The sequence below is a fragment of the Pteropus medius genome, unplaced genomic scaffold, assembly GCF_902729225.1.
Source record: "Pteropus medius unplaced genomic scaffold, Ma_sr-lr_union100, whole genome shotgun sequence".
In the NCBI taxonomy this organism is placed as follows: domain Eukaryota; kingdom Metazoa; phylum Chordata; class Mammalia; order Chiroptera; family Pteropodidae; genus Pteropus; species Pteropus medius.
In genome coordinates this window covers 1638033-1653831 of record NW_024354503.1, presented here as the reverse complement: position 1 = coordinate 1653831, position 15799 = coordinate 1638033, and the positions used below count along the sequence as shown (strand labels likewise).

The 15799-nt window shown below is 34.9% G+C and overlaps 1 protein-coding gene across 5 annotated transcripts in view; it reads left to right on the top strand.

Moving 5' to 3' along the window:
• USP48 (ubiquitin specific peptidase 48) overlaps positions 1 to 15799 on the top strand; it is a 65709-nt gene that overhangs the window by 7977 nt on the left and 41933 nt on the right. For 4 of the 5 annotated variants that reach the window (XM_039854695.1, XM_039854696.1, XM_039854697.1 and 1 more), the window contains 7 exons: positions 7025 to 7145; positions 8179 to 8335; positions 11096 to 11223; positions 11537 to 11661; positions 12163 to 12271; positions 14466 to 14599; positions 15304 to 15386. In XM_039854695.1, the coding sequence (XP_039710629.1) occupies positions 7025 to 7145; positions 8179 to 8335; positions 11096 to 11223; positions 11537 to 11661; positions 12163 to 12271; positions 14466 to 14599; positions 15304 to 15386 (857 nt within the window). Of the gene's footprint in view, positions 1 to 2554; positions 2574 to 7024; positions 7146 to 8178; positions 8336 to 11095; positions 11224 to 11536; positions 11662 to 12162; positions 12272 to 14465; positions 14600 to 15303; positions 15387 to 15799 lie in introns of those variants that run through there. The other variant, XM_039854699.1, reaches the window with a different exon arrangement.

Sequence of the window (15799 nt, the reverse complement as noted above, 5' to 3'; positions counted from 1 at the left end):
TTTTCTTCTTTCCCTTCCCTTTCTCTCCCTCCTTCCTTCCTTCCCCTCCTCCTCTTCTTTTTGGTTAAGTTCTTTTAATGTTCCGAGCATCCTTGTAAATTAATATTGTTTACTTCTCTGAGTATTAGAAAAAATTGTAAAAGTGGCATGAACATTTTTAAGGCATTTGATATGCATTAGTATTGCAAGATTTGCTCCCACCATCTCTGTGCAGTTAGAGGAACATTCCTGTCTCTGTCCTTGCCGTCATTGAGTATTATATTTATTTGTTTTTGTCAATTTCATAAGTGAATGGTGGTATTTTTTGATTACTAGTGAAGTTGGAAGATACTCTATTTTCAAGTGTTAGACCATTATTACCCAAATAGGATAAAACTTCAAATATTTCAAATCATTTTCCTTGGAGAAGAACTAAGTCTCCCTGTAATGGGGGGAAGAACTTTTAACTTTTAATTATTATATAAACCCTTTTAGACAGGGAAAAACTTTGACTTATCAGTTATCACTCATCCCCAACATTTTTTCTTTAATACCAATTTGGAGGTATCCTATTAAAGTAGATTCGTAGTATTTTCAGGTAGAGTTACTTTTTAAAATCTCTTTTGCTTGGCTAATCTCCCTTTCCCTAATAGAATACAGAATTTCAGGCCAATTGATTTAATATGCTAATTATAGGTGTTTGGATATAGTGATTATTTTTCATAAGATGCAGTTTTTGAATCCCAAATTAGTAGGCCCTAAATTTTGAGGTTTGGGAAAATGATGATATTCCACTTTTGTTAAGTGGCAGAGCTTCAAAGGTTGATTAACCATGTGTCAGTAGGGTTTTTTGGGGGGGGGCACTGAGTAGTCTATGGCATGAATATATGATAATTTGTTTATTCTATTGAGGAATGCTTGTATCATTTACAGTTTTCGACTTATAAATAAAAGCTGCTATCAACTTTCATGTACTTTTGGATATTTGCATCCTTTTCTCTTTGGTTCTCATTATATACAGTTACATTGTATACTGTTGAATGGATTTATTGTAGTTTATTTAGCCAGTTCTCTATAAATGAACATTGGGCTTTTCTGTATTTTGCTGTTACTAACAATGTTTCAATAAATAACTTTCATTTTAAATTGTTTTGCATGTGTGCAGGTAAATCTGTAGAATAAACACATGGGATAGCAGAGTGTCAAAGATAAAAGCATGAGTAATTTTGATAGATATTGGAAATTGCCCTTCATAGAGATCATTCTGTTTTTTCTCCTTGCTAGTAATGTATGAGAGATTGCTTGTTTCCTCATGACCATGTCAGACTTTTTGAATTTTTGCCAGTCTGATAGGCAGGATAAAGTGTATCAGTCAGGATAGGACTAGGTTATGCTGTGGGAACAAATAACTTCCATTCTCAATGGTTTAAAACAACAAAGGTTTATATCTGGCTTAAACTACATGAAGATTATAATAAACTAGGTGTAGAGTGAGTGGAGGCTGACTCATCCTAGTCACTTGGATACCCAGTGTAGCTGCCACCATTTGAAACATTGTCAGTTCCTCTGGAGGGTTTCTGTGGCAGCTGTTAAATGCTTGTCTTGGAATCACATGCATCATTTCTGCTTACAACTCATTGACCAGAGCTCGTTTGATGGTCTCACTCACCCAAAAAGTGTCTAGGAGGAGAGAGGGATAAGGGGTACTTGGTAAACTGCACTGTTGATTACAAATACAAAATGTCTCTTGTGTAGTTTCATTTTGCATTCCTCTTATGACAGATTAAGCAACTTTTCATGCTCATGGGCCATTCATATTTCTCTTTGAACTGCCTGTTGTGTCCTTTGCCCATTTTTATACTGGGTTATTAGTTTTTCTTATCAATTTGTAGGAGTTCTTTATATATTAAGAGATTATTTCTGTGACATGAGTTGCAAATTTTTTTTCATCATTGTCTTTTGACTTTGCTTATGGATTTCTTTGCCATGCAGAAAGTTTTTATCAGATCGAATTAATGGACATTTCCTTTTATGGCTTCTGAATTTTGAGTCATAGAAAAGCCTTTGTCATACCAATATTACAAAGGAATTTACTAGTGTTTTCTTGTGTTATTGTTATGGTTTCAATTAATGTTTACATCTTTGACCCATTTGGAATTTGTGCTGAAATATACTGTGAAGTGAGTCCAACTTTATCTTTTTCCAGATAGCTGCCTGGTTGTCCCAACCACCATTTATTAAAAAACCTATATTTATTCACTGATTTGGATGCCTTTATTGCTTGCAAAATTGCCATATGTTTTTAGGCCTGTTTCTGAACTTTTTATTCTATTACATTTTTAATTTGGGGGACTTTACCTTATGATTCAGTATCTGGTAGGGTTTAATCCCTCCTGATTATTCTTTTTGGGGTTTATTTTAAATATTTGTATTCTAGTCCATAATAAATCTGCTTGATTCAATAAATTTTCTTCTAATAGTTGTTTAAAACTTATGATCCATGAAGATGAATCATGTTTATCTCATGGCAGAGAATACCTTACCAGAGTTTGAGAAGTGTCATGAAGTGCTTTTCTTTGTTTTGACAAGCAGGAGTGAGTAACTTAAATTTCTTTTTTTCTTTTTTCTTTTTTTCTTTTCAATTTGAAATCATGATGGTAGAAGGAGGATGGGCCAGGGGCCTTCTTTAAAGGTCTGATAGGGTGCCCTACGGTGATCCTTGAAACAGTGCTTGGACACTGAGCTGTGTTTTCTGCTAGAGGACTTATTGACACTGGTTTAATAGTTAATTTGCTTGTTTTTTTTCCCCCAACCTACCCTGAGAAATTGAACACTGGATGAAGTGCTTCTTGTAAATAGTGCCAGATGTTTCATAGCAGCTTGAATTGTAGAAGGATGAAAAGGATAAACCTTTTTGGTGAAAGATCTCCCAATCTTGGAACTCTTTCTTAAAAGAGCAGCTATAGGGCCAGCAAATCTGCCTGGGGATGGTAACTGCACATTATGAAAGATGCTTAGCCAGGAACCTAGTGCTATGTCTTCCTTTTTGCTGCATGCTTACTTTCTCTCAGATTCTTTTGATCAGAATTCAGAATTTCAAATGAAATCAGGTTGTTAGGTGAATGAACATTTTATGAATTTATAGATGTGAATATTCTCAAAGGTATTACCAGTGATTCTTCTTTAAAGATTTTAAAATTAAGCCATATACATAAAAACCTGATTTTTTCTTTTTACCTTACTCCCCACAAAAATGATGACTAACAGGTACCGTTAATTTCCACTGTGCACCATCTCTTCAACTCTGCAGTCATCTTACGTTTCAGATCTTCATTTCTCATCTCTTTTATCATAATTTTTCTCCTTTAAATTTATCTCACTGCTTCCTCCGCTCCAGTGGATAGGTTAGGGTGCTGATACCCCACACAGTCATAAATCCGCTGTATAACTTTTGATTCCCCAAAAACTTAGTAGCCTCCTCTTGACCAGAAGCCTTACTGATAACATAAACAGTTGATTAACACATATTTGGTATATTATGTGCTATATTCTTACAATAAAGTAAGCTAGAGAAAAGAAAATGTTAAGAAAATCATAAGGAAAATACATTCACAGTACTGTATTGAAAAAAATCACCATATAAGTGGACCCAGGCAGTTCAAACCCTGTTGTTCAGGAGTTAACTGTATTTGTATTTGTTTTTTTTGAAGCAGTTTTGGACTAAGGACACATGATTTTTTTGTATGGAGGGGAGGAGTGAGGACAAGGAGAGCCTACTTTTTAAATTGATTTTCTCTATTATTTTGCTGTCAGGAACAGGAGACTAAAATCTTAACAGTTCCACTGGAACCCGTTTCTGAGAGAATGATGTGTGCGTTTGATGGTTAGAAGAGGGCCTGTCTCCCAGCCAAATCATGTGAAAAAGTCTTACCACCTTCTCTGTCCAAGAGGAGAAAGCACACATGAGACGTGATATTATACCTTGATAAGCAGTTTTGAAAGAATAGGCACCTACTTATTTTGTTTTAGAGGTACACTTTCATTCTAGTTATCTCTTTCTATCTTAAAGGCCCTTGTAGTCCAATCCTGCTAGCTGTCTTTTTTTTTTTTTTTTTTTTTTAAAAGAATCTTAATAAATTCTTGCCCTATTCAAGGAAAGTTTTTGGGTTACACCTCAGTTGTTGCATCAGATTTTTTTTTTTTTTTTGGTTTGTTGTTTGTTTATATCTTCTCTTGATAGAAGAGAAAAATTACTTTTGTGTAAAAGGAGTGATTTTTTTTTCGTTTTTTTTTTACTGTCAGCATTGTATCTCCCTTGTAGTAATCCTTGCCTATTAGAGATGAGTTATAGGCACAAAAAATAACTCTTTTTAGATCCTCCTCCACAGAATCAGCCCTGCTTTTACTTTTTTAGTAAGTTATTTTCCAACTTGGCTTTGACATTAACCTGACAAAACTGCTCTTAAATTGGCCAAACTTTTTTCATTTTTATTTTTTTACAGCCAGGAAGACAGTATATTTAAGAATGTTTTAAGCAGAACATTAAAAACAAGTACTTATTTTTGGAATATATAGTACATGCTATAGTTCTAAGTCTGAAAGGTATAAAAGGTGATGGAGGGCATAGAAAGCCTTTTAATTTGCAGCTAGCAAGTACAGAGGTGAACATCTTTAGAGATGGTTTCCAGTTTATATTGTGTTCTTTATCTAAACAAACAGGCCTATCACACCTATTTTTAAACACTGTACCTTGCTTTTTTCAACTAATCATATTGTTACATATCCATATTAAAAATTTATCCTCCCCACTACAATAGTTTCCATTGTTTTTGTTATATTATTTATTTTTATCAGTTTCCTATTATTGGTCATTTTTCGTGTTTCCAGTCTTTTAACTGCTATCAATAAAGCTTTAGTGGGTAACCTGAAATATTCAGAACATAGTGACCTGATAATGTCCTTTATAATTAAAGAAAATTCAAGCTCATACGTGGCATTCGATTGTTGTGTCTTTTTGGTCTCCTTTAATCTGGAATAATTACTCAGTCTTTCTTTGTATTTTTGTGAAATTGACACTGGAAAAGTACAAGACACTTATTTTGTAGAAAGTTCTCAACTTGGGTTTAGCTGATGTTTCCCTTTAGAGCATCACACCAGGAGGTGCATGCTATCAATTAGACCCATTACTGGCTACCTTAACTTTGATCACTTGGTTAAGGTGGTATCTGCCAGGTTTCTCCACTCAAAGTTAATATTTTTCCTTTTGTAATTAATAAACAACGTGTGCTGAGATGCTTCGAGACTACGTAAATATTCTATTCTCAAACTTGCCTACACTAGCTACCATTGATGATTCTTTCCTGATTCTTTTATTCTGATAGATGACAAATGGTGATTTCCTAATTCCATCTTTTACTTAGATAGTTGACTTTCTTCAGTAAGGAAGAGATTGCCCATCTACTCATCCACCCACCCCACCACCCATCCATTCATCTCACTAGAGTCCTACTTTATTCAGTAAGTTATAATCCTCTTGTTATTTATTTTGCTGCTCACATTGTTCCAGAGTTGGCCACTGAGAGCTCCCTTTCAGCTGTCCTTTTAACATGTCCCCATCATTCTTTGAGTACATCCTTACTTCTTGGGCACAGAAACTTGTTCTGTGTTTATTTTGTACTTTCCTTGCCAATCCTTGGCCACAGCCATTTCTTCAAGGAGTACTGGGTTCTTCGAGTGGGGAATATTTAGAAATCAAAATCTGTTTGCCAGGTGTGCTCATGTTATTGCTTTTAGGCCTTCAGTTGACGAAAAGCCATCCTGCTTAGGCTGCCCAATCAAACGTAACTTCAGATAGACAGCAATACATTTTTAGTGTAAAAATGTCTTACATCTGAAATTCCGATAACTACTGCTCTGTATTTAACTGGCACCCCTAATCTACCTATCTCCATATATTAAGACCTGTGAGTTTCGGCTTCTATTTCTCATTCCTAATCAGTATTGCAGGTTCATTTTATCCTTCATCCCTTTCTTCTTTGTCACTGCCCTCTCCAAATCTTGATTCCCTTCGTCCCCTGTATATTTTCTTGTTTGTTCAGTTGCAGAATGTACAGAAAATTCAGAATCCTTTACCGGTGTCTCTGAAAAGGAAGCTGTTAGAGCTTGGCATTTGTTCCTTTTGTCTTTAGCCTAAGGACACTACTAAATGAGCTTTCTAATGACTGGGTTCAAGTTGCTTGGGTTAGTTCCCCCATCCCCTCTTTCAACATGGATATGTTATTCAGTTGAAATATGTTTCTATTTGTGTTCAGTTTAGGGCTCCCCCATCCTATGTGCGTGTGTGTGACATTCACATGAGCCCAGACTTCAGGAGTGTATGTTAAAGTATGTTCAGAAAAGCGTCACTTCTGTTTTTACTCTTATTCCAGTAGGTAACCAATTTCATTAGTTTTATCCTTTTTGTGTTTCTCACTGCTCGAATTAGCAGACACATGGATATCTTATTTATTTACCTATCTTTTCACACACAAAAATAGCATACTATAGGTAAGTCTTAGCACTTTGCTTACTAATATATCCTGGAAATTACTCCACATCCGTTCAGAGATCTTGTGTTTTTTGTTTTACTGTTGCATAGTACTCCATTATGTGTGCATACCATATCCCCTGTGTTTGGTTATTTGGATTGTTTCCAGTATTTTGCAATTACAAACAATGCTGTAATGAATAACCTAGAGCATGTGTTTTTGCACTGATGAGATGTAGCTTTAGGGTGAATTCTTAGAAATGAAATAGCTAGCCGTATGCATAGATTTGTTAGAGATTGCAAAATTCTTCTCCATGAGTCCTATCAGTTTTCATTCTTTTCAGCAGTAAATGAGTTCTGGTTTTCCACCACCTCACAAACAATGTGGAGATATACTTTTTCAGTTTTGCTAATCTTATAGATGAGAAATAGTTAAAAAATGTTGTTTCATTATAGTTTAAATTTGCATGTTTCTTATGGAATATGGTATTTTTAAAGTAAAATGTATTTTATTCACAGACGAAACTGCAAAGGAAATCCAAATTGCTTGGTTGGGATTGGTGAGCATATTTGGTTAGGAGAAATAGATGAAAATAGTTTTCATAACATTGATGATCCCAATTGTGAGAGGAGAAAAAAGGTAAGCCGTCATTTTTAAAGTGACTTTTAAAAAAATTTATTTATTTCTTTTAATTAGTTTCAAGTATACAGTACATTGGTTAGACTAAAATGATTTTATATGGTTTTCCTATGTTTGTTTTGTTTTCATTTCATTTTGTGCCTAAATCAGAAACCATTACTACACAGGTTATGTGTAGCTTTAAGATAACTAATGGAATTTAAGATTCTAAACTTCTTTAATTGGAACAGATCTTTATGGTCTGCTTTAAAATAGGTAACTGTGTGATCCAGTGAGCCTTTAAATAATAGTTTTGGTTTAAATGCTAATTCTATGTTTGCTTTAATGTTACGTGTTTTATTTTGAACTTTTTAAAGTCTTTTAAAGGAGGTAGCAAATCAAGGGAACAAGCCCCCATAATATTGCTTTGCTTTCTTGAGTCTGTATTTATATATATTATATATATAACAGATAATTTTACTTTTTTTAGTATACATTAATATTTTCTAATCATAAAGCCTGGCATTTACAAAATCATCAACTGTATTAGGTATTTTCTTTGTTAAAAATAACGATTCTTTGTAAGTTCAGAAGTTGTCAGTCTTATCTTTGGTAGAAGTTGCAACCAACTCTCCTTGTACTCCATCTCCCAGATCAATAGGGTTGAAGTTTTTTCATTCTGAATGCTGTTAGTTTAAGAATATAGCAAATGAACAAACCTTAGGTGCCCATGTTCAAAGCTGATCTTTCCTAGAGCCTACTGTTGTCATTTTAGATTAAGTGGCTGCAGAAGACTAGAAGGTGACCAGAAGACTAGAGATGAGCTTTGGTGTTGTCCTAATCTTTTCCAATCCTGTAGTCAACCCAAATGGGGCTTTCATGAAAATGCTTCCCTACCCCTGGCCTAGAGAGGCTTAAGGTGGTTGTACTGTGTTGGTTGAGACAGTTGTAACAAAAATTTTAGTCTGAAATTTAAAAAATAATGTTGTTGTTGTTTTTTTAATTTATTTAAAGGGAAATTGATTTTATAATTGTAAATTTTCCACTTTCGCAGAACTCATTTGTGGGCCTCACTAACCTTGGAGCTACTTGTTATGTCAACACATTTCTTCAAGTGTGGTTTCTCAACTTGGAGCTTCGGCAGGCTCTATACTTGTGTCCAAGTACTTGTAGCGACTACATGATTGAAGATGGCATCCAAGAAGAGAAAGGTCAGTGGGGATGGTGTGGGAAGGGTTCACTTCTGCATATATTTACAGCAAGGTCACTTCTGAACCAACCAAAGAGAGGAAGTTACTTCTGAGTGCTCCTTATGTGCCAGGCACAGTGCTAGGTCCTTTATAAACATTTTTAGGATTCAAAATTGTTTTCCTCTTTTTCTACATATTTATCATTTATATACAAAGTGGCCAATATTCTAGTGAGGGAAATATGTTTGGTTATTCTTATGTACTTTACAGCTGTAGTTTCTTTATGTAATATGCTGTGATTTAAGTCTGTTTCTAGTGATTGATAAAAATCAGTCAATAAAGCAGACAAGGTTACTCTTTTGCCTATGTTGAGAGACTTAATAAATACTTCAATGTAACTCTAATCTTTTGTCTTTGTTCTCAAATAAGCTCACTTAGATGATAACTTCTAAAATTAAGATTAAATTCACCAACCTTGGCAAAATCAGCCCTTAATGTGCGACTGTGCTCGTTGCAGATTTAGACAGAATCAGTTTCAAACTTTCTACCAGAATTACTTAGTTTTTTTTCATGCACAGTATGTGTACCGTTAATCCTAATTGATATTAACTTGTATCAGAGATTATTTTCTTTGAGATGGAACTTTCATGGAATGAACCAGTTTTTTCTCCTTCTCAAAGTTGGGGGTGACGGTGGAAGGAGTGAGTGTGTAAGGTTACATATGTTTGGAAGTGCCACGTTGGGAACTTGCAACTCTTGTTTTCATCTATAAATCCTGTGCTGCCTTTTATATGATCTGATTGCTCAGAAGAAGAAAAGGTAGGATTTGTAAGCCCTGCATTTTCTCGCAGCCCTCTAGACCATGGTAATACTTTAGAGTCTTAGTCCTTGTTAATGGTAATCTTTGCTTCAAAACACAGGGCTTCAAAATTCTTAAGTTTGTTTCCCCAAAAATTATAGTTCTGATTATTTAAATCTAGACGGATAGTGTGTTAAGTATTGAAAGTAATAGTGTATGTCAAAGGTGAGTCATATAAAATATATCGTTTTTAATTTTTGCATTGTTTTGCTGAAGTATAAGTTTACCAATGAGAAGACAGTTAAATAATAAATGAAAACTAAAATTCTGTTTCATAAAGTGATGTACCGTGGCCTTCTTTGGATATTGTGGCTTTAATGTATGTCTTCAAGAAATTTTTCAAAATTTTCTAAACATAAATTTTAATATTTCACCAAAGTTCATCACCTTGTTCTCTGATAAGAGTGTATGTACATTTCTGCTGTTATCTTTACAGGCACAGTGCAGTAGAGTGGAAAGGGTTTATGTTGGAAATGATGGGATGTGAGTTATAGTCTCAGCTCAACCACTCCCTTATTTTACAGATAGGAAAATCAGCAGCAGCTGAGTATGAGTTACTTAAGATCTTATGGAGTATATAACCTGTAAAATAAGAGGGTTGGAGTAGATACACATTTAACTTGAATAGCTTTTAACAGCCTGCAATGCCTTTGCACCCTAGGAAGTAAGATTTTTATCTTTATTTTACAAATGAAATATTAATTTCTTGAAAGTTACAATTGTTAATAAAGAGATGAACTACCAGTGCGATCAGGAGACAGAAACTATACAATAAATTGAACAGAGAAAGCATAGAGAATTATTAATAGGAAGTTAGAATAATGGAGGAATTGGGTAGTAAGAATTAAAGAAGACTTGAAAAAATACAGAAGTAGCAGACATAGGGAGCAGCCACTACCCCTGAGCAGAAAGAGAACACCCACGGAGGAGTCCCTGATCTCTGCTGCTCAGACCTGAGACCCAGGCCTCTTTGGAGAGACCACTGACAGGGCTCACTGGATGACCAAAAAGGTGCCCCAGTGGGGGACTATGCTGGAAGCTGTCTACTGGGAGATGCTAGGCCTCAGAACCCCCTGTGAAGTGACCTGAGAGGTTGCCCAGGAGGTCATTCACAGGGTGGTCATTCAAGAGGAGGAGCCTCACCGGAGGCATTCCACTGAAGCTACCAGAGAAGTGCCGAGGGAAGCTGCTGTCTGTTTCAACCTGGAGTCCTTAGAAAGCTGGACCCTACTGGAGCCTCGTGAAAGAGGCACAGTCCAACCATCCAGTGCCCTCTACTAACAAGACTTAACTTCGAGCCAGCTGGCAAAGGAGAAATACTTGCAGAGCTCATCTCTGTTATCACAGAGCAGTCAAGGAAGGGTGGATTTGGACCTGAGAGGCCATAAATTGATAACTGGCATAGAAGATAATACTCAAGCCTTTTAGGGCCCTTGAGATTTATGCTTTCTATTTGCATATCTTCCCCCAACTAATTAAATTTGCAACCTGAAAATTCTAGAATTTTTAACAGTAAATCTTCATTCAGGTCTGAATATCTACTTGAGATTCCTGTCGCTTGCTCTATATATGGCAAGTCTACATTCATGAGATTATATTAAAGTATTTGGCCATCTTATGCGAATGGTAAATATAGTCTTTATTACTGGAATGGATGTTTCATTGTGATTTGACACTCTAGAAGCTAGTCATGATTGTGATTGTTGTCTTGTGGTGTATAGCCTTTCGCCTTAGGGGATGCATATAGACAGCCATGGCTGCCTCTTTACTTCCAAAAGATGTGATTACTAATTTGTTTCTCTTAAAGTTTTAAAACTAATGAAACACTCTATAGTTGAGATGTAAGGGTGTTTATGTTCTCATGTGAAAAGGAAGTCTTTTAAAAAGTAGCAGTTTTTGAAAAACAAACTTTTTTTAAATAGATTATGAGCCTCAAACAATTTGTGAGCATCTCCAGTACTTGTTTGCTTTGTTGCAAAACAGTAATAGACGATACATTGATCCATCGGGATTCGTTAAAGCCCTGGGCTTGGACACAGGGCAGCAGCAGGTAAGAACCTTTGATTTTTTTTAAATATAAAAAGTTATCCAAGCATTTCTTAGACTGTTTATAGAAGGAAATGAAGTGAAATGCTTTTTAAAAATTATTTTTTTTCTATTTTGAATTAACATATTTATTTACTGTTCAGTATATTGCACATTTTCCTTGATCTCATTTCTGAAAATTCATATGTAAGCACAAACTAATGGAAAATACTCGGGTTCAAAGTACAGATAGTTTCTGGAATACTTATACTATTTATATCAGAAGTTGAAAAGCAAGATACGATTTTTCTTTTTATTAACCCACACTTGTGTTGTAGGATGCCCAAGAATTTTCAAAGCTCTTTATGTCTCTTTTGGAAGATACTTTGTCTAAACAAAAGAATCCAGATGTGCGGAACATTGTCCAACAGCAGTTCTGTGGGGAATATGCTTACGTAACTGTGTAAGTGTGTTTCAGCTTTTTCATAGTACATTTTATTCTAAGACCGTTGCTTGTGTTATCTAATTTTCAGTTCAGTTCCAAGTTATAGCTTTAGCGGGTTATCATGGGACCTGAAATATTTATAGCAATACATTGCCATGGGAATGCATAAACAACTGACTTGATAATTGCAGTTGAACCCGTCCAGGTGTTGGGAACTGTATGTGGTTGAGCTCTTGCCATTTGTTTTACGGCTGTGGTGTCAGTTAAGAGAGTCAGATCGGAGCCAGCTAGAATACTAAGAGTAAATGTAAAATAACTCTTAAAAACTTTCCTAATCATAAACTACATGGCCTCACCAATCACCTTCTGTTTTTATTTTTTAAATCTACATAGCATAAACAATTTCTGTGAAGGAGAACTTAGATAATAAATGCTTTCCATATTTCTAGGGTGTAATACAGTAGAACTTTATTGTTTTTCCCACTCTGATCTTAATTTTATCACTCTATTTTATTATAGTTGCAATCAGTGTGGCAGAGAGTCTAAGCTTTTATCAAAGTTTTATGAACTGGAGTTAAATATCCAAGGCCACAAACAGTTAACAGATTGTATCTCGGAATTTTTGAAGGTATTCAAATTTTGGTGTATATGTTATTTCTGCTCATTAACAGTTAAATACTATTCTGAATGGTTTTTTGATTTAATGGATAAATTCATTATTTCAACTTTTTCTACAAATGAAGTGTCTGTTTATGTAATGGTCTAGAAGAAACTTTGTAAATTATAAAGTGTCGAAGCAGGCTGCTTCTTGAAACACTCTTTGGCTGTTCAAGTCATTTTATATGTAATGTTATGTATGTGTAAAATCTTATTGTGTAATGATTGGCAATAGTAAAGTATTAAGGAAATCTAAGCTCTGTTGCCATAGATTAATTTACCTTTTCATTTAATGAGAACTAGAATGTGTTGAATGTAAGTATTTTTTACGTCACTATGGTCATTCTTCAACCCTGCCACTCAATATTTCTACTTTCTGTAAGCTTATGTAGAGATCTGGAAGTGGTCCCCTTTTGTTCTGAGTGGAAAAGCTGCTAAGAGGAAACCTTTGTTATCAAGGAAGAACAGACACATAGCATAATAGATGAGCTTATTATAAAACTTTCTTAAAATATTTTTGTACTACTTCTTTAGCACAGCTATTTAGTATACTTGACGTACTCATTTATTGAATTCATTCAGTTAAATATCGATCGAGTGGTTACTACTGTTCAGGCACTGTTTCAGCTGTTGGGGATAACCATAACAAACAAAGACAAAACATTTTTTCCTTTAAGCAGCTTATAGTATAGTGGCGTTGGGACCAGGAAGGGACAGTAAATATAAGTAAAATATATAGTGTGTCAAGTATAATAAAGCAGGGAAGGGGGGATAGAGCATGTGGTGGGGATGAGGATGAGGTCGGTTGCAATTAGGAAATGGTAGAAGATGACGGAGTGCCATGCAAGGATTGGGGAGAAGAATGTTTTGGGTAGATGGAGTTCAGTGTGGCTGAAGTGAATAAACAAGAGGAGAAGGACAGAAGATGAAGTTACAGAGGTAACTGAGGACCATTTCAGATAGGGCTTGGTAGACCTTTGTCAGAAGTTTCACTTACTTTGAGGTGAGATGAGATGCCGTTGGAGGGTTGTGAGCATAGGAGTGATGTAACCTGTTTTAACTGGATAACTGGGTGCTATCTTGAGAATAGGCTGATGGTGGGGCAAGGGCAGACAGGAGGAGTTGATGACTTGGACCAAGGGTTAGCTGAAGTGGTGATAAGTAGTGTTTGGATTTTAAATATATTTTCAAAGTAGAGCTGATAAAATTCACAGATTGGATATGGAGAGAAAGAGAGGAGTCAAGGATTACTAAGGTTTTGACCTGAGCAACTGGAAGAATGGAATTGCTATAACTGAGATGTGAAGGACTGTGGGAGGAGCAGGTTCGGGAGAGAAATTAGGAGGTTGAATTGGGGCATGTTACATTTGAGAACCTATAGTTAGGGGAGAAGTCAGGGCTGGATAAGTCACCAAGGGAGTGAGAGAGACAAAGACCAAAGACTGAGCCCTGGGGCATTCAAACGTTAAGAGATCAGGGAGATGGGAGCAGCTGGCAAAGAATGCTGAGGAGGAGAACTGGTCAGTGAGTTTAAGAGGAAAACAGATGAATGTGGTATCTTTGAGCCAAGTGAATAAAGTGATGGTGCCAGTATCGTATTGCAGTAAACTATATGAAAAAGCTATTACAGAAACAAAGAGGAAGGATTTAAAAAGAAACTACTACCATTAGGTAGAACATTAAATTTTCCTGCACTTTTAGCTTTGTCTCATGAATGTGGTTTAGTAATTTTAACTGTCTCTGTGTGTGTGTGTAAATCTTGTGTATATATAATTCTGTATTCTGGTGCTCATGTGTAGTTTGCACCCATTTTATCTGTTTTTAAATTTTGCTGCATCAAAGTACATAGGATATTCTTTTTAAAACTCACTTCTTTAATTCCCAGAAGTGGGATTATCAGGACAAAGGACCTAAAACGAGTACTTTAAAAATCTAATATTTTGGAAAGATGCACATCAATTTTAAATCATTGTATACAAATTGATAATGTTACTGTTAAGCAGTGCCTTTTATCTTAGGTGTCCTTCATTATTTATAGCAACTTTTAAACAGTTTGATTGGGAGCTATTAATTAACATGAAATTATACTTTACATCAGAGATTAGATCACTTTTTAAAAATCTGCATTCTAATTTTTTTAACTAATATGTATTATTCCTTATCAGGAAGAAAGATTAGAGGGAGACAATCGATACTTTTGTGAAAACTGTCAAAGCAAACAGAATGCTACAAGGAAAATCCGACTCCTTAGCCTTCCTTGCACTCTGAACTTACAGCTGATGCGTTTTGTCTTTGACAGGTAAATATGTATGAGTAGTGGTGTTTATTACTCATTGGGAACTAATATGTACAGATTTCACTGTAGACAGATAAGATAATAAAATGATTATAATTTGAAACTCTAGGTTTGAGGATGAAAGGTATAGATGGAACCTGTCATTTTGAAATGCCAATATTTCGTGATTTTATCACAAAATTGCTAAAGAAGACAGCCATATAAAATTGAGAACTAGAAAAGTAGAGAATCCTTATTTTTTTAATTATTCTAACATGCAAAGGAAAAGCAAACATTTGGGTAGAAACTGAATTGCCATGACATTGGGTAGAAACTGAATTGCCATGACATTATATGAGAACTAGAGTAAAATTTCTAATTATTACAATATTCCCTACTCCCATGGGAATTTATCTTTTATAATTAAAATAAATGTTTGCACATGTCCATTTCTTCTATAAAAAATCAGGAGCATCCATGGTTTCTTTTGTGATTAAATCAAAATGTCAAGAAATATTTGGAATTAGCACTTTAAATTTATACCTTTTAGCTGATTATTTTTGCCAATTCTAACATAGTATTATGTTTACTTATATAGGTTTTTGAACAAGATTGCTAAATGAAATCTACCTAGCTACTATTGAGTTTATTAAAATGGCTGGATAGAGCTTATACATTGTTTTATGATTGTTTTAAATATAAATATAATTAGTTTTCCTCTTGGTTAGGCAAACTGGACATAAGAAAAAGCTGAATACCTACATTGGCTTTTCAGAAAATTTGGATATGGAGCCTTATGTGGAACATAAAGGTAATATTTTTACTGAGCAGTGATAATTAAAATGCTCAGAGGCTATAAGTTGTGATCTGCTTGTGATGAGTACAGAAGAGTATTCCTAAACTTTATTGGCTAATCTCTGGGAACAATGGCTTTTTAAGTGAGCTGAGATGTTACGTCCATTTTCTATGAGTAAGAATATAACAAAGATTAGATGGTTCATAAATATCTACATAATTAAGTGTATAAAAGAATAAAAAATGAAAAAAATTTCACTGTTCCTGAACCCACACGTGTTATTTTAGTGTGAATAGTATATCTGTAATTCTTCAGAGTAATCCTCCAAGCTGCCTCCATTTACATTTGTTTCTTTTAACAATTTATCAAAAACATTGGGCAGCATAATTTCAATATGTGTGTTGTAATTCTTGATATATGTGACCACT